Here is a 22,921-nt window from a genome sequence, read left to right on the forward strand (position 1 = left end):
ATATTGAACAAACCTGCCAACTGTGCAAGTTATTCAATCACCCAATGTCATGATCATCAAGCTCCAAAGTGTGAATAAAAACAAAACAAGTTTTCTACTTTCACAGCAAGGGAGACAGATTAAAATGTTTCAACAAAATTCTCAACTGCTGAATTTTTTTACTGTGATGTTTGTACTTGTAAGAAGGGATAGTAACAGTCCATAAAAGGAGCTATAAACTTTTCTCAATTTAATCATCATGGTCATCATGCATTGCAGTGGTCATCCAGGATTTCAGGCTTTGAGGAGAGCATTGACCACTGCCTGGACATTAAGGTTGCGGAGGTCACGGTAGGTCTGACCAGTCCCCACAAAGACGATGGGCTGACCGGTGGTGTAGGTCATCGAAATGGCTGCACCAACCTGGTTTGGCAAGGAATAAACACAGATTGTCAAATCAGCAACATCCTGGTTGCATTCCACTATTAATCACTTGTAGTAAATTTCCGAATGCAAAATCACTTGGTAAAGTTAAAAATGATTTACTGCCAAGATTAATATCATACTTCATAACATCATATCAGCAATATTAAGCAATATGCCACAAAGTGAAAGACAAAAATTACTAGAAAGTAGTATGATCACAACACACTAAAGCATTGACAAATTATCATATCAACTCTTACATTCAAAATATCATGCTCATTTGGATTGTGCAGTGTTACATTGCCTGAAAAGAATTTATTCACTGGATACTACACAATCACACAAGCTGTATAGATAGTGTTAATGTGTTTACTGCAATAATGTTCTACGTATTATCAATTCTGAAACTCAGATGACAGTTTTCAATCAATTTTATTGCTCCTGACTGAAAGTCTCCCTTCGTATACAGTGCACTCATGTTATAATGAATTCCTTGGAATCAGCAGTTTTCTTTAGTTATATTGAAATTTCGTCATCGCCGAACAGTAAAGTGTATAAAGATATAGATGATAATTTGGGGACCTGAATATTTACTTCGTTAGTACCGAGAATTTTGTTATAACCATGTTTGCTATATAGCGGGAGTGCACTGTATAATTCTGGGGTACACAGAACAGCATGAACAGTCCTGTTTTTTAATTCTATCAACTTACTTTGTCATCAATGGTATCAAACTTTGTCAGGACTATTCCATCGATGAGGCGGGGGTTTTCAGAGTCGGAGTAGTCAGCCAGAGCCCTGTTAAATTTGGTCAGCTGGTCCACAGCCTCATTCCCCACCAGGGCCTCACCCACAAAGAGGACCAGGTCCGGCCGGTTCACCTTGATCAGCTGGGGGCAGGAAGAAGACACAGATGGAAATCAACAAAGCCACTCTGTTTTCTCTTTTGATAGGGAAATTTGACTTTCACTTTGTTTCATTCCAAACTCAACAGATTTCTGAATCAGGACTGTTGACGCTTCAAGATAAATTCAAACGATCCAAACTTCTCGATGCAGCTTTGGAGGAGGACATGATGATATGTAACGTCGCTAAAGTGACAAGACCTTGTATATCGATGCAGATTTTGATTCATCCAGGTAGTATGCTAAAAGCGTGTAAATTAAATCTGTTCGACTGGACTTACTTGTGAAAATCACGGAGAAAACAGTTTCGTGACTCGTCCGAGTCACTTCTTCAGCTCTGTCTGGCTGGCGAACATTCACCCGTGGAGGGTGAATGGGCGATGTTACTGCCTTTATTGTCTGTACGTCGAGGAATTTTTCGGATCACCGACTTGTATGTCGGTGAAAGGTTAGAACTGTGTCTTTCCACAACGTATTTTGTGTACAATGGTGCCTTTTTCAAACAGAAGCATGGCTGTGCCATGGGCTCACCCATATCTCCAGTCCTAGCCAACCTGTACATGGAACACTTTGAAACATCAGCTCTAGACTCATTTAATGGAACAGGGCCCTCCCACTGGTACAGGTACGTTGACGATACATGGGTCAAGATACAGTCTACCGAACTTGACAGTTTCTTTCAGCACATTAACAACTGTGATCCGTTCATTAAGTTCACCATGGAGAACATCAGGGACAACAGTCTCCCTTTCTTGGATTGCTTGATCACGGTCAACAAGGACGGCACCTTATGTTCTTCAGTTTATCGCAAACCCACACACACAGACCAGTACTTGTTGTTCGACTCCCACCACCCACTTATTCACAAACTTGGAGTTGTAAGAACTCTGTTTCACAGAGCATCCTACCTCCCTTCCTCTGAAGAGACAAAGGAAAAGGAACATCAACACCTACGAACCGTCCTGAAAAACTGCGGTTACAAACACTGGAGCATTGAGAAAGCCCTTCACCCTCGCAAACGGGACGTCAGAGACAGGGCTTCCAGTAGCACAACCCAGCAACGAGGCAGAGGGGTTTCAGTCCCATACTGCCAAGGACTGTCAGAGAAAATCCAACGGATTTTCAGCTTCTACCGAATTCCTGTATATTTCAAGCCGACCAACACTCTTCGACAGAGACTAGTTCATCCTAAAGACAAAATCCCAAAACACAAACGGAACAATGTAATTTACAGGATAAAGTGTCAGGGAAAAGACTGCAAAGAAAACTACATCGGTGAAACCAAACAACCTCTCCACAAACGTCTCTACCAACATCGTAGATCCAGCTCAGCTGGGAACGAGTCGGCCGTGTTCACCCACCTGAAGAACACGGGGCACCATTTTGAAGACAAAGAGGTCGACATCATTGACAAGGAAACCAGATGGTTTGAAAGAGGAGTCCGTGAAGCTGTGTATGTGAATGCGGAAAATTCTTCACTCAACAGGGGAGGGGGACTCCGACACAACCTTTCACCAACATACAAGTCGGTGATCCGAAAAATTCCTCGACGTACAGACAATAAAGGCAGTAACATCGCCCATTCACCCTCCACGGGTGAATGCTCGCCAGCCAGACAGAGCTGAAGAAGTGACTCGGACGAGTCACGAAACTGTTTTCTCCGTGATTTTCACAAGTAAGTCCAGTCGAACAGATTTAATTTACACGCTTTTAAGACCTTGTATCTCAAATTTTGGTGAAAATGACTATTTTTTTTTATTAATGGTCAAATAATCAGTTCAGTGATGTCCTGTCCAAATCCTAACTGTCATACCCTATTGAAAAATGAAGCCACCACGGCATGTCAAAGGACAGGCTATACCATTCGCTATAGTGCTTTGGCCGCCATGTTTTTTGGCTCTCCTGAACATTTGACATTTTGTAGATCGATACAAGGTCTTGTCGCCCGGACACGTTTCTGTTCCGTTGAAAGTCAGAAAATCACGGCCCAGAAAAAAAACCTTACTTTCTCACCTTTCCTTTGATCATTTAGCTTTGAAATTTCGGCAGATGACAGACGATACATTGTACTACAAAATTATGTCAAAAAAATAAATCCAATCGATTTGACCGATTTTGATGATCTGACTTCCAAGTCAATTTTCTCAGCTCAGCCCTCAGAGATTTTCGGATCCTTTGTTGTGGCAGGTCACATATCTCCCTTGCATATCTCACCAGGATCTTGTCACATACCTTAGACAGCGCCCTCATGAGGGGTTCGTTGTCCTGCATTCGTCCGGCTGTGTCAATGAGGACGACGTCGAAGCGGCAGTCGCGGGCTTTAAAAAGAACAATGCAGAGAAAACACTCAGCATGCTACACTGTACCTCCTACAAAGAATCGCTACCCCATACGACAGCTTTTGTATAAATATTCTTTATCTAGCCAGATCAGTTTATATGGAATCAACTTTAAAAGGACCAAAATTTGAAGAAGACTGCCATCATGGTATGCTTTTTTGTTGACATACCTTGGCCTCGTGAGCTTGCTATAAATTTTAATCAAATATCTAATGCATTTTAATCTATTCAACAACAAAAAAGTTAAAATCAGAGTTTAAACCAGCATTTAAGATGTACAGTACCAATTGAAATGTGATCTTTAAAGGGATCGTACAGTTTTGGTTGAGACCTAAGTTCAGGCTTCTAACATTTTTTGGTTAGATAATAAGAAACCTCTTATGAAATATGAAAGAGCATGTAATTCCATGAGGAATTCAAAGTTTATTTCATGAAAATTGGTCTTGAAATGGCCGAGATATCCAAAACAGAGCGATTCTAATAAAGAGTGGGACCCACATTTTATTACAGTCGCTTTGTTTTACTTTGTTTTTGGATGTTTCAGTCATTCCAAACCCGATTTTCATCAAATAAACTTTGAATTCCTCTTAAAATGGTAAGCTCTGTACTATTTCGTAAGTGTGTTCTTGGTATCTCACAAAAAGTTAAAAGCCCAATCCTCATCTCCACCAATACTGTACCATCCCTTTAACTTACTGGAATCCACACATGACATGTACAGTGTATTTACTCTGAGGTGAATTCCCATTACCTGTAGTAGTCAAGGGTTTAGTACGAGTCCCAGGCTCTAAAAACTTCGGCTGACGTGAGAAAGTATGACCCTGGCACATTACAGGTTCAATAAGACTTTCCTGATTATTCTCCAGTCATGGTTTGTCGTCTGCCAGCTTTAGCCTGTCAAAGAAGTTACTGTATATGCCGTATATTTCGCGAGTCTAAATTTTTGCAAATCGGGACTTCACAACAATTTTGCGAGTGGTTAAATTCGCGATCGTGGAGTCCTGTACTGAACGGAGAAATGTATATGCGTACGTCACATTCATATCAGCATTAGAGTCAATATTTTCGCGTGTTTTTAATTTCGCGAATAGCGGCCGACTCGCGAAATTCGCGAAAATGAAAAACCTCGCGAAATATTTGGCGTATACAGTAATCGACGACTTATTTAGAAAGATTCTCACCAAACTTGATGGCTTCCATGGCTATCCCCGCAGCGTCCTTCCCGTATCCTTTCTCATAGAGCTGGACAGCTGCCTGACCGGCGTGCTTCTCTGGGGGGTGCAGGGCGTTCAGGTGGCGCATGTGGGTACGAAGCTGCTCAACAGCTCCGGCTCGGAACGTGTCACAGGCCGCTATCAGCACCCGGAAGCCATTCTCAATCAGCCAGAAACAGATCTACGGGAAGGGTTGACGTAGTGAGAAAATTTTGAGTCAATTTCCACAAAAAGTTGGCAAAAAACTGCACGATTTCAGCTGCATTGCTTAATGAACTGTCTCTTCCATTGCTATTAAATAGTGATTTCTTGTTTATACAAACTCTAAGAAATATATCTTTGTTCTCTAGAGACTTTGCATAGTGGGCTTACAAAATAATGCAGTATAGAAAAAAAAATATCAGGATTTCAGCATCATGTGATAACACTGATAAATATTTTGGCTTCAGTTATTGTAACCTTGATGCACAAGAGAAATGGTTTATGTGTCATCTATGTGTGTTCAAGTTGTGAGAATACAACCACAAAGTAATGGGATGATGGTGACCTGCATGCCACAAGCTACGATCTCCATAGAAACTACACCTTACACAACATGCGGCCAAGCTAGAATGACCCAAAATGACTTTAGAACTACAAGTGACTTATGAACCATAAGTGACTTTTATTAAAGTATTCTAACCTTAGCCAGATTGGTGGACTTGCCGACTCCATTCACACCACAGAATGTGATGGAGAATGGCTGGCCGTGAGATTTAGCCTCAAAGGCATCCCGGAGGATGTCCACCCGTCGCCGTGGAGACAGGATCTGGACCAGGGACTCCTGAAGGCCCTCCTTGACAACAGATGTCACTCCTACAGCAGGAAGAAAAAAAAGAGGGATGTTAATAAAGGGATGGTACAGGATTGGTTGAGGTGAGAATTCTGCATTTAATGTTTTACAAGATATTTAAACACCACTTCATGAAATGTTAGGAAGTCTACAATTCTCAGAGGAATTTAATGTCTATTTAATGAAAATCGGTTTTGAACTGGCTGAGATATCCAAAAACAAAATAAAACAGAGGGATTCTAATAAAAGGTGGGTCCCATCTTCTATTAGGATTACTTTGTTTTGAATATCTCAGCCACTTCATACCCAATTTTCATCAAAAAAACTTTGAATATCTCTTTAAATTATATGCTCTTTCATATTTCATAAGAGGTTTTGCATTATCTTAAAAAATCATCACCAAAAAGCGTTGGAAACCTCAAACCCCATTTCAACTGAAACTGTCCCGTCCCTTTAAAGACCCGGTGGCACAGAGAAACATGGGTGGTCCAATGGGATTCGCTCTCTACCAGGGGCATTCAAAAACCACAAACAGTTCCCATCAGCCACATGTCAGCGAATATGTGCATCAAAGTGTACACTCATAGGTATCGGTCAACTCCATTCAAGATTCTTCAGCTGTGTAGGAACTTACATAGAGATAAGTGATAAAGCTGTGCATAATTCGATACAGTGATTCTCAAATATATCCAAGCCGGGCCTGCCTTCCCACTCTATGATGTCCCCATGCTAGAGAGTCTTTAAAGACAGCCAAACCCTTTTGCATGCATATTTTTGGAAAATTGGTGAGAACATTTAGGTATTGAAGAAAACACTATTTGGAGACCTCCTGTAAATTTTGAACTCAAGAGGGTCTTTATTTGTTTAGTTAAATTGACCGTTAAGATTTGAATAATTTTTGCGTACTACGCAAAAATTACAAATCTAAATACTAGTCTAGTTTTACAGACCTGTGTGATGCACTTAGTTGTACATGTAGTTCATGTAAGTGGTGTGTTGTTATTTGCCATTGATAACAAAGTAAGAGAAGCTAGTGAATTCTTCTTTTCTGACAGCTTTAACATGCATATCTGTTGTTCGAAGTATAAGTATCATATTACAACCACAGGAGGATTAATGTATGCAGCTGTGCTTAGTACACAGAACTCATAACTGTGAGCGTTTGGTGCATTATTTGAATTTTAACAGCTAACAACCTTCAAATATCACAGAAATGTTATAGATTTACAATAGTCTTGACATTCTGGTGGAATATATCATATTCTGTGCTATTTGGGAAGGAATGCAAAAGGGAAGGGTCATCTTTAAAGGGGATGGCTAGTAACTGATCAGTGGAAATCAGTGGGAATGCTGAGGGATGATTGTTCCAATTCTTGTGGGATTCATTTAAGAGTACTTTATATTTCTATTGTTGTGTGAAAATTATTTGCTTCAGAACGGTCTCATATTCAAGTAATGTGAAGATTAATGCCCCGTCACTGACCAGGCATGCTAGCCTGAACCATTAAACTGCACATTACTTGAATATGAGACCATTGGGAAATAATTTTCACACAACAGTAGTTATATAAAGTACTCTTAAATGAATCCCACAAGAATTGGAACAATCATCCCTCAGCATTCCCACTGATCAGTTACTAGCCATCCCCTTTAAGCTCTTCCCTCCCAGGTTCTGGAATCCCCACAAACTTTATACAAAACCAGCAAAGCTTCCATAGCTTATGAGTTAAGGTCATCAATGTTACAATGTATAAAGCATCTTTACCTTACAGCAACATTACTGTGTCATTTCACCAGTCATGAATACCTCATGAACAAAAACAGTGACAGAAGTTCATCTGAGGACGTTCATTATGGGCACTGACTACATGTATCTTATCGATGCGTCACATTTTTTTCAAGTCTTGATGTCACAAGAAAATACGCTAAGAAATCATTTTTTTGGCTAAGAAAATATTGATGCTCATAATAGTTGAAGAAAGATTTGATGGGTGATTCATTTCATACAGACAGCTGGATTGAATCAGATCATTCTGAAAAGCATTGGGTAGTCTGCTGATCCTACATTAGAAGATTGCTGTACACTAATTGTAGTGGTCCTCGAAAAGAATTATTGATATAACATGATCGCCACACAGTGTCTGCAGAATTTCTACAATCTACCATCTCACCACACGAGAACAATCTTTTAAACAGAATTTGGACGTCCTTCTGAAAAACTATGTGTGGGTGGGGTATTAACAAAACCCCAAATATCCATGACAACCGTTCATCATGACAAGAATTCAAGACTTACTCTCAAAAGTGCCGAGAACCTTGCCCTCCAGTTTGGTGGCCACAGACTCACACAGCTTCTCAGCAATGTCGCGAGCCACGTTCTTAGCTGGAAGACAGAACAGAGCATCCATGTATAAAACATTCAATAAAGAGAAAGTACTTTAAAGCCCAAACAAAGTTCTGGTACGCCTGCAAAAGTTGTCAAATTTCGCTCCCAAATGTGAACGTATGCTTAGGAAATGTGCAGGATAACGATGTTATAACAAGATATTCGATGGATAACGACGAAAATGTGAAATATTAACCAAAAAGGTTCAGTCTCAGTACTTACCCGAACGGGGTCAGGCTAAACTCGGACTCGGGGATAACTCGGCTTCGCTTTGACGGTGGGATGAGTTGTAATGGTTGTCCCTCTGATTGTACAGTGTTGTCCTATGGGAGCGGCCTGTATAAACTAGCGCTTCGTGTTCTGGCTACTCGCAGTAATGGTCCGAGTTGTTGGTTGTTACAACGCGCGCATCAAAAACCTCTTTTGCGTGCATGCAAAATTAGTGTGCGCCTATCAAGCACCTCTAAAACAATCAAAGGCACTTGATAAACAACAACAAAAACTCAAAAGACCGCGCGTCTCAGCAACTGAGGACCGCGCGCTGTCATTTTTGTTTTGTTTGTACAGGATTACATTAGCACGCACTTTCCTGTCCATTCAGTTAGGCCTCATTTGGTATTATTGCATTTGCCAGTAGAATGTGGCGATCACGAACTGCGTGTGAATTGTCTGAAGTAGGGTCGAATTTTTCCCCGAGACCGAGTTAGTCTGGAGCCTTCTGGAATAAAAGTCGGTTTTCCTGCTATTATCATTTTTCTCAAAATACTCCAAACTGACTCATCATTCCGGCAAACCGCGTCAGCCAGGTAAGTTTCTTCGTGGACTCTTTCGATATATTGCAAGAAAAAATGAAATGGTGCTAGACGGGTTCTCAAGCACTTACCGAAACTTAGTTTTCACTTTAATATAGAGGCCATTAAATTTAAGTCCAAATATGAAAGTGTGGAAACGGAGGGATTCTAATATTTTACAAGGTCCCAGCAACAAAAGTTCTCTGGCAATTCAAGGCAGCTAAAAAATTGTGACATACGTAATACTATGACAATGCACTATCCTCCAAGAAAGAAACGAGAAAAAAAAACCAAAACAGAAAAAAATAAAATGAAATTTGCCTCTATCATTGCAAATCAGGAGATATTCTTTTTAATTATTTTACATTTACCACAGATAGCAAATACTTCACTGAACTGAAATGTCTGCGAAATTATTGAGAATTTGAGACACAATATTGTAGCTTTCCAAGTTTTTCACAAAGCTTCCACAAAAATCAGAGTAATTTTGCAGCTCTGGGCAATGTGACTCACCGGTCAAGTGGTCTCTCATCTTGTCCAGTACAGGGGCCATAGTTTGCTTGTCCAGTGTCTTAGCCCCCACCAGGCCACGGAACATGTTGAACATGCCAAAGCCTCCAGATCTACAAGCAAATGAGCAAGAAAGTGTCTCACATGTGTGAACATGATTTATAAAATGGGTTCAAGAATGTAGCGAATTGGAAGCGCTGAAATGAGTCACATGTGCGTGCATTATTTTCTTACTAACATGCACGGCCGTGCAAAAAAGCGCGAAGTCACTGACGTCATAATGTTTACACTAGCAGTGCACACTCAATCAGTGGTTACAAGTGCGTTGCGCGCTACTAAACGCGCTGTCAATCCTGTAAACAACTTCTAGTTCGGGCTGCCAGCCGGCCTTTCTTGTGCATAACATGTGGCGTATACCGTGTACGTATACTCTTATACGTACAGTACTTATATGTGCGGGATTTCCGAGTGCGACGTGCGTAAATGTTTGGGACGAACATCTTCGGACATCTTGACTTTTGAGCGAGTGCTACATGTCTCTGACTGGTATTGACCCACAAAGGTACATGAAAAATGCTGTTAGTTTTCGACCCATGTTATAAATCAAATAATACACAGGTTTGAGTTTGTGACGTTAGTGGAGATGCAGCTCACTCTCCACTAATGCACTCTCACCTGTGTATTATTATACAAATGATGCACAGGATAGAGTGCGTTAGTGGAGGTGTATAGCGCACTCGAGGGTATTTACAATTGTGAAACATGCACGAGGCAAAGCCGAGTGCATGTTGCACTACATTGTAAATACCCGAGTGAGCTACGCCTCCACTAACGCCACGAAATAATCCTGTGCATCATTTGTTTTATAAAATGGGTTGAAAATTCGAAAACTAACAGCATTTTTCAGCGTTTTTCACGTACCTTTGTGGGTCAAGACGTCCGAAGATGTTCGTCCCAAACATTTGATTTACGCATGCACGTCGCACTCGGAAATCCCGCACATACAGTATAAGTATGATGGGGGGTTGGGTTTCCGGACACTTAAATTCCCGCATGAAAACTTACTTATTTTACATAGAATATGCACCCTTTACCTTAAAGACTTGATATAGACTCCTCATATAGGCCTACTAGACAACATACTCTGAAACGGCATGAGAATTAAGCTGCTAAATCGTTGGATTTGCCCTTCAAAGTGACTCCATGTACGCGTCCGGTCCCACAACGCTTGGTCTACTGTACTGTACGTATACGTATGCCACACATGTTATGCACATGGGAAGAAAGGCCGGCCGGCCGGCAGCCCGAACTACGAGAAGTTGTTTACAGGATTGACAGCGCGTATGCATGCAATTCAAAGGAGCCGCCGCGCGCACAGACGATCGGCAATAGGATTTAACACGCAGTGCAATGGGACTAGAATAACCAAAGCACACGTGACTCATTTCAGCGCTTCCTATTGGCTATATTATTTCATGGCTGCCAATCTCTAATGATCAGACGTGCTGCAGCACAAGAAAAACAGACAGATCATGAAGACAAAAAAAAGAAAGAAATGCAACTTGGTCAAGAAAATTGAGACATTGCACTATTAAATGGGAATGCTACATTCAACTTTTACACATTTTCCTACTCATTTCAAAACCACAATTTGTTTTACTTTCCGTTAAAAAAAAAAAAAATGTACTTAATATGATTACAAAAATACTAGTTAGCAGATCCTGTGACTGTAAAATGTGTGCATACTAACTGCCTTTCTGAGGAAAAATTTCACAATGAGGTTTACTTCTCCATAAAAAATTTTTAAAAAAAAGAATGGGAGAGAGAATATATATTGAAAGTCCATTAGTAAGCACAGAAACCAAAACTGCGGTCAGCAAGAAAAGGAATTTCACTAAAAACCTTGCCTTCAGTGACTATCATAGGAGGGGAACTTAGCTCAGCTGATAATATGTCACACTCAAAACTTGTAGGATGCTACACTTGAGAACCAAGGTCACATGAACTTCGTAAAGGTCATGTGACCTTGCCTTTCCTCCGTCACGAGGTAAAACAGTCTGCCCTTCAGATGGGGTAGTCAATTGATGTGTTGTGAACTTGAGGACCACAAACATCCACGCATCCCTAACAGATCCTGCTCCAGTTACCACAACAGGAAAAAGGTAACCAAGTGGAGTAGACAACAAAGTATTACAGTGTAAGTCTGCAGTACCCACCACCATTTGTGGTTTCTTCTACTCAATCAGCCAGCAGGATATCCACCAGAAAATCTGCACTACACAAACACGGGCACCATCCAGTTTTCAGTTTACTCTTCCCCGTGTATAGTGATATTTCAAAGGATCCATAGACAATGTTTTGAAATATTAATGAAACCGTCACAAACATGTGATAAAAGTGATATGATGTCACCAGTGCAAAGAATTCCCTTAATCATTGAAGTAAAAACAAAAGCAATGCAAAATGCACATCTTCTATTTGGGACAATAATTTAAGTTCTTAAAGAAATGGTGTAATTTTGGTTGACACGGGGATTTAGGTTTTAACTTTAAGCAAGATGATTAGAAACCACTTCTTTGAAATATTGAAGAGCACACAATTCTACGAGGAATTCAAAGTTTATTTGATGAAAATCTGTTTCGAAGTGGCTGAGCTATCCAATAACATAGCAAAACGTAATGGTCCTCATAAAAGGTGGCAGGCCTCGAATTAACTGACAGCCATGGCGGCCATGGCCGTCGGTGCCCCTCTCGTTGGCCGCAATGCCTTTTGTTTTTTGATCAAAGTTACAGCCAAAAAAATGTGCCCTTTTTCTTGGGGCCGTGGTGCCCTTTTAGAATGAAAGTTATTATTTATGACGTATGATATGCCCTTTCTTAAAGTCTCTTTAATAAGCTTGAACAACTTTCCTGATCTCAAATATCATACCTTCAGTCCACTCGCGTCCCGATATATCTGATTCAAACTCAAAGTATCTTTGCGAGATACGAGGCGACGTGTACGTACATGTACGCCCGACCGGCTTTTACCGTCCCGACTGCCTCTGCAGCGCAGCGGCCGGGAGTACATTGTATGTACTAGCTAGGCATGGCAGCGCATATTCAGATAGAGTAGTAAAGAGTGAACTCCAAGTTCACCAAGAAAAAAGAAAAATCCCACGATGCCAAGGTGTGCCAGACTGGGGAATGGGGAGGGGTGGAGAGAGAGAGAGACCAATCAACAGAAGAAACCGTGCGTACTGGCGCATTCTTGGAGGTCATGAACTGTCTGTCACAGACTAATCATAGCAATCTACACGCGCACGCAAATTCCTTTGCCTTGTGGTTTTGCCAGCCAGCTGTCGGAATGTGCTTTGAAGTTTCATGGCAGCCTGGCCTGGCTGGCCTGAAAGGGTGTCGAGTTTCAATCAATACCTACTGTTGTTTTATTCCTGTTTTAAAAAATGTCATTTCACCTGATAGAAACGCGGAGATCGGGAATGTGTTACAGCTGGAGGGAAGAGGTTTTTGTTGTGTGTTGCACTTTGTGTGTGTGTGTGTGTGTGTGTGTGTGTTTGTTTGTTTTTCTCGGTTTGTTTTTCTTCTTTCTTTTTTCATAAACACCAAACATGCCCTTTCCAATGTGGCCTTGGTGCCCCTCTGACTGACTTAAGTGCCCTGGCCTCTTGGAAAAAGTGCCCTTTTCTAAATGGCCTTGCCCCTCCAAAATCCTATTTCGAGGCCTGAGGTGGGTTCCACCTTTTATTAGGACGTCTTTGTTTTTGGATATCTCGGCCATTTCACAACCGATTTTCATCAAATAAACTTTTAAATCTTTCTAGAATTGTGTACTTTTTAATATTTCATGGTGGTTTCTAAGTACCGGTATCTCACTAAAAGTTAAAATCTGAATCCCCATCTCAACCCAACCAAAACTATACACCTCTTAAAATTGTCATCTTTGTCTCACACAACTTACTTTGGTTTAGTTTTCTGGCTGACAGTCTCAGCTACCTCCTCCTCCTCTTCTTCTTCTTCCTCCTCCTCTTCTTCTTCGTTCAGTCTATCGCCTTCATTGATGTTAGGAAGATCTCCCTTCATGGTACCAACCCAGGCCGCCTGTCCACAGAAGAAACAAAAGAGGTATTCCCAAGTGATACAAACTCACTTATAGGGGTCAACTAAAATTCACTTTTTAATATGTGCAATTTTTGCGTACAGATATTTTTTCGTGAATAAGGGGTTCAGAGACATTTTCGCGAGATGCTGTTTTCACAAATTGACATTGACGCTATCATAAGTGCACTATTACTCTAGTGCACGGCAATATTTTCACATGTTGTTAAATTCATTGTCCAACTCTGATTTGCAAAATTAACAAAAATTAAGCCCTTGCCAAAATAAAAGCTTGTACAGGTCACCATAACTTGAGCGAGTCTAATTTTTCACGAAAAGAGACTTTGCAACAATTTTGCAAGTGGTTAAACTTGCAATCATGAAGTATCACCATGCACCTTGTTCAGATACACAGTACTGCATACTACGTACCAGTACATGTAAGGGTACATGTCGTATTCATGTCAGGATCAGAGTCAATATTTTCGTGCTTTGTTAAATTAACCAACAGCACTGACGCACAAAAGTTGTGAAATAAAAACCCTGCAAAATATTTGTCACATACATCAGAACAGAAGGGCACTTTACACTAAAAGAGCTACACTGGGTAAAAACAACCATTGATACATCTTGCTCCCACGAAGGAGCTACACTACATATGTACAAGACCACTTCATATACCTTGCAACACTTGAAAAGCTACACTGGGTAAATATGACCACTACACACAGCATCCTTACACTGAAGAAGCGACACCATGTAAATAAGATCACACCTTGCTTACACTGAAGGAGCTACACTGTGTAAGTAAGACCACTACATACACTGTACATCTTGCTTACACTGAAGGAACCACATTGTGTAAAATGACACCACTACATACACCATGCTTACACTGAAGGAGCTACGGTGTGAGGGAGACCACTTCATATACCTTGCTTACACTGAAGGAACTACAACGTGTACGTGAGACCACTATCTTGCTTTACACTGAAGAAGTTACACTTAGTACTGGGTGCATATGCACATGACTGATACATACACCTTGCTTACACTAAATAGGCTACACTGTGTAAATAAAATGCAGACCTCCCAACCTTTCGAACTGAAAATAGGGATGATTTGGCTCAAAAGCAGGAAAGAAAGAGCAATTCCCACAGGTGTGTGGAGTAAGATTATCGAAGAAAGATAAGAAACTCTTACGGAAGCAAGAGCTGGAAATGGTCAAAATTCAGAATCTTTCCTCCAATTGAGAATGGTTGGAAGGTCTCAGGTAAATGATACCACTTCATACACCTTGCTTACACTGTGTAAATGAGACCACTACATACATCTTGCCGATACATTGAAGAAGCTACACTGTATTAATACTAAATGATACCACTTCATACACCGCCATCTACGACCTCAAAAGTAGCACTAACCTCATCCTTGAGATCAAACTCCTTTTCTCCGTTCTGAGCGTCTGATGTTCCATTGGTCTCTGCCTTATTACTCCAGTCCAGTGACTCCATGTCCTTATTAGTCCCACCTGCTGGCCATTTTGTGGCCTGTTTGGTCTTCTTGGTTGGCTTGCTCGTCACTTTACTGTTCACAAGAAAAACACACACCAGTTAACAACATTGTTTTAAACAATGCCACCTGTTACACTTAAAGGCATAATTTACCTTTGGCAGATGAAACAAAAACCTAGCATTATGCTTCAAAATAGTTCTAAAATGCGAGTTAACGATAGAAACAACCAATGTATTAATGAAGTATTGTTAAATATACAAAATGTGAAAAATAGTTACAATACAAATGTTTCCAGATTAAACTATCTACAGTTATGGTTTAATAAGAAAAATAATAATAATAATATCTACTTATATTTTAGGCTTTATTGCACAAATTTATATGGTAGGATGTTTTGTGACCTACACATATGCATCAATAAAGATATCAATATCAACAACAGTGATATCTTGAACATTTTATAAATCACTGCTCCCAAAGGTATTAAAACAAGACCTTTAATCAACTGCTGCTACTGCCATCATACCTACAGTCTCTATCATTACAAGTACATTGTAGGACCAATGTATAGAGCATATCCTATACAGTTGTATTTAGTGAGTCTAATATCTTGCGAACTGGATTTTCCCCGACAATTTCAGGAGTGGCTAAATTGGTGATCATGGTGTGCAGCATGGCAGGAGAAATGTACATATGCACGTCGCATTCATGTTGGGATCAGAATTAATAGATTGTGTTTAAAATTTGCAAAAATAAGAACCCAGTAAAATATACACCACATACAGTACTTCATTTAATCATTACTACTACTACCACTAGCAGTAATTATGTACATTTACTGCCGCTGTGAAATACTACAGTTGCTACTACTACTATTATCATCACTATGTCATCTTCTATTTCCTATTACGGTACTATTCAACTTCCACTACTATAATACTACTACGATCTACAGCTACCGCATACTACACTAACACTATCACTGCTACTACAACTATTATTACTACTACCATCACTAAATCATCTACCACTACTTCTCCTACCACTACCACTTCCATTACTACTTCTACTTTTACTACATTACTGCAACAACTATTACAATTACACATACTATCACTAAGTTATACCACTACAAATGCTAAAAGAGTACTACTAATACAGTCGACCTCTCCTATCTGGACATGTCAGGATCGGCGCTCATCCGGATAAGGGATTTGGCCGGCTGTGGGAGATTCAATGTTTAATATACTCAGCTGCCTACCCAATGTTGCTACATAACATATATACACTGTACATGTAACCTATTGCAGGTAGCGTTAGCTAAAACTCTTTCTTTGCTGTCAGCCCAAAATTTGGGGTAGCTTCAAATGCACGTTATTTAGATGAAAATTTGATGTAAATGCATGTTGACTATGTTGGGAATATGTAATTCATGTAAGTATGTGAAGGAACTTTGTTTGAGCTAGAAATCCTCCTTTTACCCGTAATCATTAGATTAAAAAATATTACACCAAGACCGCATCCGGATAAAGGGAGGCCGGATAGGAGAGATCGGACTGTATTACAGTGGACTCCCCCTATAACGAAGTCATCGGGACCGGCAGTTTTCTTTCGTTATATCCAAACAAATAAACAATAGAAATACATAGAGAGGATAACATTGTGGCTGTAATTTCTACTTTGTTGTAACCGGAATTTCCTTATAACCGTGTTCGTTATAATGGGAGTGCACTGTACTATTACTACTACCGAGGGCATAACTCACGGTGACTTCTCGGCCTTTTTCGGTTTGTTACGGTTGAACATCTTCTCCCTATTGCGCATGATAGTCTCCTCGTCCAGACTCCCCCCGTCAGTGCTGTCAGGCTGCTTGCTAGTTTTCTTACCAGCCTGAGGGCTTGCTTCACTCTTCCCTGTCAAACAAAGAGAGAGTGTCAAAAAGTAGAGACATAGCAATTCCAGAAGGCTGTACACATCTATGAATGTAAGTATGTCCACATTTTGTGTCATAGTGTCTGAGCACGCATATGGTGATGGAGATTTATGTTGACAAAACATAGATTGACCTCTTTTTTTAAAAGGTCCTGTTTACCTTTGGGAACAGTGATTTTAACAATTTTCAAGATATGACATTTAATGCATATGTGTAGGTCTGTTGTACCACAAAACATTCTACCATATAAAATTTTTGCGATAAAACCTAAAATATAAGGAGACCTGTATTTTTCTCAATAAACCGTAACTGTAGATGGTTTAGTATGTAAACATTTTTAGTATAAGTATTGTTCACATTTTGTATATCTAACAATACTTAACATCGATTTTACCAATTGAAATTTTTACAGTGGTTGTTTCTATCCCTAACTCACATTTCAGAACTATTTCAAAGCACTAATGCTGGGTTTTTGTTTCATCTGCAAATGGTAAATTATGCCTTTAAAAGGTAGACTCCTGGTTTCAATGAACTTGTAAAATCACAACACAACACACCAGCCTGGCTGTCACTTTATGTCAACACATGGTAAGACACAACTAAACACACGGGACTAAACTTATCACTGTACAATCATGGAACATTCATTGTAAAAGATCATTGTATTTAAAGTGCCTAGTCAAAATCTGATGCTGACACACTTGACTCACTTTGATACAACTTGCACAAAAGTCATTGTATACAAGGATTTTTGTTGTTGTTGTTGTTGTTGTTGTCTGTACCTGACTTTTTGGCTTTGTTACTGGCGTTCTTCTCTTCCTTGTTAGGATCAATGATCATAGATCCCACGGTTTTCTTGGATTTCTGGGATTCTTCAAAAGTTCGCATCTACAGCAGAAAAGACAAGACAACAAATGTTTCCTTTCTAACAACATTTTGTCAAATTCACTTGGAACTTTATACAACAGACACTAACTGGAATGTACATGTTTACTCGTTACACATGGTATTCCAAAATAAACAACCCCCTAAATGTACATTGTATATGTATGTATTTTTTCTTATCTTATTAGTTGAGAACTAAAACATAACTGCCCTTAAACATGAATTTGTACTACTCTGATATTCATATATATAAAACAACTTTGATTTAAAAAAAATATTGCATCAAGTTGAATTGCAACTGATTGTCAAATTGCCCTTCATCAATGTAAATAACATCAATCAATAATCCCTCGAGAGCATGTACGCTAATGATTTTTATATTTTGGCTGCTACTAATTGACAAAGTAAATTCCGGAAGACATACATTGTATCCATCATGCCTGATAGGCAGCATCTTATTTTACATAACATGTACAATATCACCTTCTGTTATTCTCAGACTACCATACTTGTATGGGTATTAAAGTTATGCATAGACTGGATCTTACATTTTCCTTCAAGTTTAGTTTGTACTTTGTTGGATTGCACATGATAATGCAATACCCATATCCTCCAAAATTCAAAAAATTGAGGAAAGAACATGTTGTTTAGTTTTAACTGGAAGGTATTTCACAGCAACATATAGCAGAGCAAAAGAACAGCCATAATCATGATGTAATTTGATCAATATGACTTTGTATCATTCGAGCTACATGCCTGTAGCATAGCCCAAAATGCTGTACATCATGAATAAAATGAGAAAATACCAAAGGTGCCACACTTACCGGCTTCACTTGCTTGGTTCCAGTTTTCTTCGTCTCAGCTAGCTTGAGCAGCCGATGAAAATCTTTGTCAAAGTCAAATGGACCAAATATCCTTCCGCTCTTCAAATCATCCTTGTACTTGTCTCGGAACTCTTGGTGAATATCATCGATGAACTTGTCAATGTACGACAGCGATAAAATATTTTGGTATGCCACCTGCAAAGAACACACCATTAAATGCAGAATATTGCTTACCACAGCAGGCTAATATCTATAACTTACAGTGACAACAGAAGAAAAAGAAAAAGGAACCACACACACACACACACACACACACACACACACACACACACACAAACAGCTCCACTGCAACATTGATGCAAACATCCTGAAATGCAGCATTGCATCAGAACAGGAAGTTGGCTTTCCAGAATCTTCCCGCATGTTCTCCAAAACTGCAATATTCTAAGGGGTTTCATCAGGCCTATTACATGACTATTGCACTAGACAACTCAATCTAGGGATCACATTTAATCATTGAGACTACTGAACTCTGGTAGGAGAAAAAGAAACAATCACATAATACAAATTTTCAGTAGGTCTATATAACTTATAAATCTTATCACTTTCTGCATTAAAATGTCATTCAACCAAAGTTCAGTGCAGGAGTCAGATTTAATTCATTTTGAATTAGTAAGTCAGTTATAGTTGGATTCATTATCTCTTAATGTGAAATAGAAACTTGTAGCATTAAACTTACCACAAAAATGAGTTCAAACTCATTATCAAGTTTGTACTTCAATGTCAGAGCGCCATGGCTGTAGGAGTTGCTGCCTCCCCGCTCCTATTCATCAAAAGAAATACATGGTTACAGTTAGCCTACATATGCAGTATATAGGGTATCAGGGCCCTGTTTTATGAACAGTTATAATTGATTATACTTTGATTTCTATCATAAGTCCATGGCAGCCTGTGTGGTGAGGAAATTTGTAATTGATTGTACATGTACAAGTGTATCTTTCGATAAAATGGGGCCAGGGAGTAAATCCGTCTTTTTCTTGATGAACAACAAATTCTAGTTGTACGTTGTTGTTTTTTCCTTCTAGAAAGAGCTGTTTTCAGAGCTACAGTAAGCAGCCTCTCAAGAAGATGATTACTATTCTCTTTATTCTTGTGTAAAAACAATCCGCAACCAGCATAAATTATAGATAATCTTGACAAAAAAATAAAAATGAATAAGTAAGTAATAATTCAACAATTCTTTTGCAAAACTACAGCTTTTGAATGTTTCCGTTTGGCCTACCAAACATCCCACACAAGATTCAGATTCAAACACCTACCTACCAACCTACAGAAAAATAGAACTGAACAATCGTACAGTAGATGGGCAGGCATTGATTAATTAATTGTGGGGGGGGGGGGTCATTCTTTTCTAATTCCACTGGGGCATCTTTGAATACATGAAGTACTTGACAGAGAAGATTCTTTCACATGTACAGCTGTAGGACCTACAATGTACAATAATTGTGTTGAGACCTATGGAATTAAATCCATCCATACTTCAACCATAACGCCATCCAAAATTTGATCACCAGCTACATGCTCAACCTATGCTTCTGCGGGTGGTCAAATTTTGCCATGCGAAGTCGAACCTTGATGCTGGGTTTTTTATGGCTGTATATATATATCTTCAAATGGATTAGCCCGTAGAAGACTAGTCCCCAGTATTCTCGGGCAGGTGTCTATGGGAAATTCATGTTGTAGTAAAATCAACCCATCCTCAACGGGTTATTACTATAGTAGACAGTGTAGCAGAGTATGCAACTTGTAATACAGTCACACCTGTTGCTGTACCAGTAAATGCTTCGCACATCGTCTCGTCAGGCTAGAACAGTAGCAGTATTGTAATTGTGGGTAAACTCAGCCTAACTGTAAACTCAGCCGCTCACAACCCCATTACAAGGGGCCGCGTTTACCCACGAGGCTGAATTACCCACAAATATCGTAATGCACTAAGCCGTCTATTCCAAACATAAACTGATATTGTATTAAAATTTGATAAAAATGCTACTTCATCATAAACATAAAATTAAAATCAAAGCATTTCATTTTGCACACATGATTTTTATGCATTCATTGTAATTATCTGCTAACACGGCTAAGGAAAATTAGAACCTCAAAGGCAAATCAGAAATAGAACAAACTTATTTTCGTTCCGACCAGGCCGAGCGAGACTAGGCAAGTCAAGTCACGTCACTCATTGTCTGTGAGATGCGAGTAAGTGATGATCAATTACAATGCATGGCCCAATGCCAGGATGGTGTTTTAAGTCGAACTTAAAATTTAACTATTGTAAGATTGACTAAAAAATTATTACAAATTAGGGTAGGCCCTTATGCTGTGTGTGTGTCTTCAATGTTGTCCAACTTTGTAACAAAAATTAAGATTTTGGAGATGGCTTTTTCATGTAGCCATTGATAATAGATACAAGATAAGATAAATAACAATGGAATCATTCTGTAAACATTAGGCCCTACTGATAATTTGACGTGGGTGGTGATTTAGAATAGCCAGGAATCTAATAAAATTGAACAGGGAAACCAGTGCCAGTGCAGTAAGAACTCTAGTGGTATACTGTAAAAGTGGATATTTTTGCGAGACTAATTTTTCGCGATTGGCCGTGTCAGAAGACTTTCGCGTGTTTTTAATTCCACAGAATCAAGACATCAAATCAAGTACTGACTACTGGAACATATGGCATGCAAAAACATTCGCGTGCTTTTATTTTTGTGCTAGCTTCTTGTTGCGCGAAATGCGCGAAAATTTCAACACCGCGAAAATTTCCTCTTTTACAGTACCATAATTCGTGAAACACCCCCCCCCCCCCCAAAAAAAAAAAAAGCCAAGCTCAGGAATGGGATGGCCGATGCGGCGATGGTGTGCAAAAATTTACAGCATAACAACTAGAATCTAGACTTTAGTATTGGTGTAGATCTTTGCCCTACTGTTCATAACCCATCATAACAAAAGGGCTTCTCCATACGCTACGTGTAGGTTATACGTGTCAAACTACTGCAATCTGCAATGTGCACGTGTACAAAACCATTGTCTACTACATTGATTGTAATGATGATCAGCCTTCATAGTTACGTACATCGTACACTGTGGTGGTAAACTACTGTACGATATCTATACACACACAATCGCTCTCTCGCATTTCGACATGAAGAAAAGGAACGCATTTTGCGACAGTATTCTTACCTGGAGGATCACACTCTTGATGAGTGAGTTTACTGGGGTGCTGAAGGCTTGGCATGTTCCTTGGAAACACCAAAGAACAATGCCACCTTTACTAAAAATCGTGAAAAGATCGAGCATATTGTACCGACCCCTTCCTTCGACGTTGCTATTTCGCAATCTTCGCCTAAAGCGCCTATGTGTTATGTTACATGCAGCATAAGCACTCAACGTACGGTACGGTACGGTCGTGCAGTGCATGCAGTGTACAATACGTGTATAATGTTGTTGTGTGATTATTAATGTGTCCGCATGAAAAGGAACAGCGCCAGCTATCTGTGGGGAAAGTGCATGGTGTGATATGATATGGACAAGGTCAAATGAAAACCACATATCAGTTCTGTGGGGAAAACACAGCGACACACACACACACACACACTCGACATGCGGAGAATCATTACAACCTACAACAATTGAGGAAAGCGGAAGTTCGCTACAAAATAAATGACTGCGGAGGGAAATTTATTATTCGTTCCATATCTAATTTCTTTCTTCATTTTGATATCACTCTAGATCGCCATCCTATTGAATGTGCGTTTAAAGAAACAACAACAGCAACACCAAATCATTCTGTCTGCACTCATTTTATAAGGAAAACATGGCATTTGCATTATTCCATGAAAGATCCGCATTCAATATTATAATACAGATTTCACTTTTTCAAGAATCCCAACATCCTGGTTGATGTAAGACACACACATGCATGAATACATACACATACACATACATATAGGGCCTCCTCCTCTTCCTACATATTTGCATTACATGAGTTTATGTGTGTGTGTGTGTGTGTGTGTGTGTGTGATATCTTTTTTTAAAGTATTTACATAACCAAGGGTTTCTGCAAGTGTCGTTTTGCCAATTTTCTTGCTATTTATCAGCTTGCTTCTTTTTATCTTTTCTTCGAACACTGTTTTGTCTTCCTTGAGGCAATTGTTCCATTTTAAACTCTTCGTTTTTCAATTTGCCTTAAACACTTCCGGTTCATCATTCATCTCCTCCTTAGACTTCT

General features: G+C 39.5%; 1 protein-coding gene across 1 annotated transcript; it reads right to left on the bottom strand.

The window, feature by feature from the left end:
- Positions 1-167: 167 nt before the first annotated feature.
- On the bottom strand, positions 168-22,015 carry LOC139743704 (signal recognition particle receptor subunit alpha-like). Its single transcript, XM_071654162.1, has 14 exons — positions 21,874-22,015; positions 19,373-19,456; positions 18,634-18,828; positions 17,707-17,812; positions 16,757-16,904; positions 14,901-15,063; positions 13,340-13,479; positions 9,386-9,495; positions 7,992-8,078; positions 5,546-5,718; positions 4,831-5,044; positions 3,543-3,628; positions 1,119-1,295; positions 168-402 (listed from the first exon to the last, which is right to left on the bottom strand). Exons 1-14 carry the CDS (start codon positions 21,988-21,990, stop codon positions 274-276), a joined length of 1,929 nt encoding a protein of 642 aa, XP_071510263.1. The 5' UTR covers positions 21,991-22,015; the 3' UTR covers positions 168-273.
- Between the last annotated feature and the right edge of the window lie 906 nt (positions 22,016-22,921).

Source organism: Diadema antillarum, unplaced genomic scaffold (genome assembly GCF_040938485.1).
Source record: "Diadema antillarum isolate AM-2024a unplaced genomic scaffold, OU_Dant_1.0 seq00001103_RagTag, whole genome shotgun sequence".
Taxonomy (NCBI): domain Eukaryota; kingdom Metazoa; phylum Echinodermata; class Echinoidea; order Diadematoida; family Diadematidae; genus Diadema; species Diadema antillarum.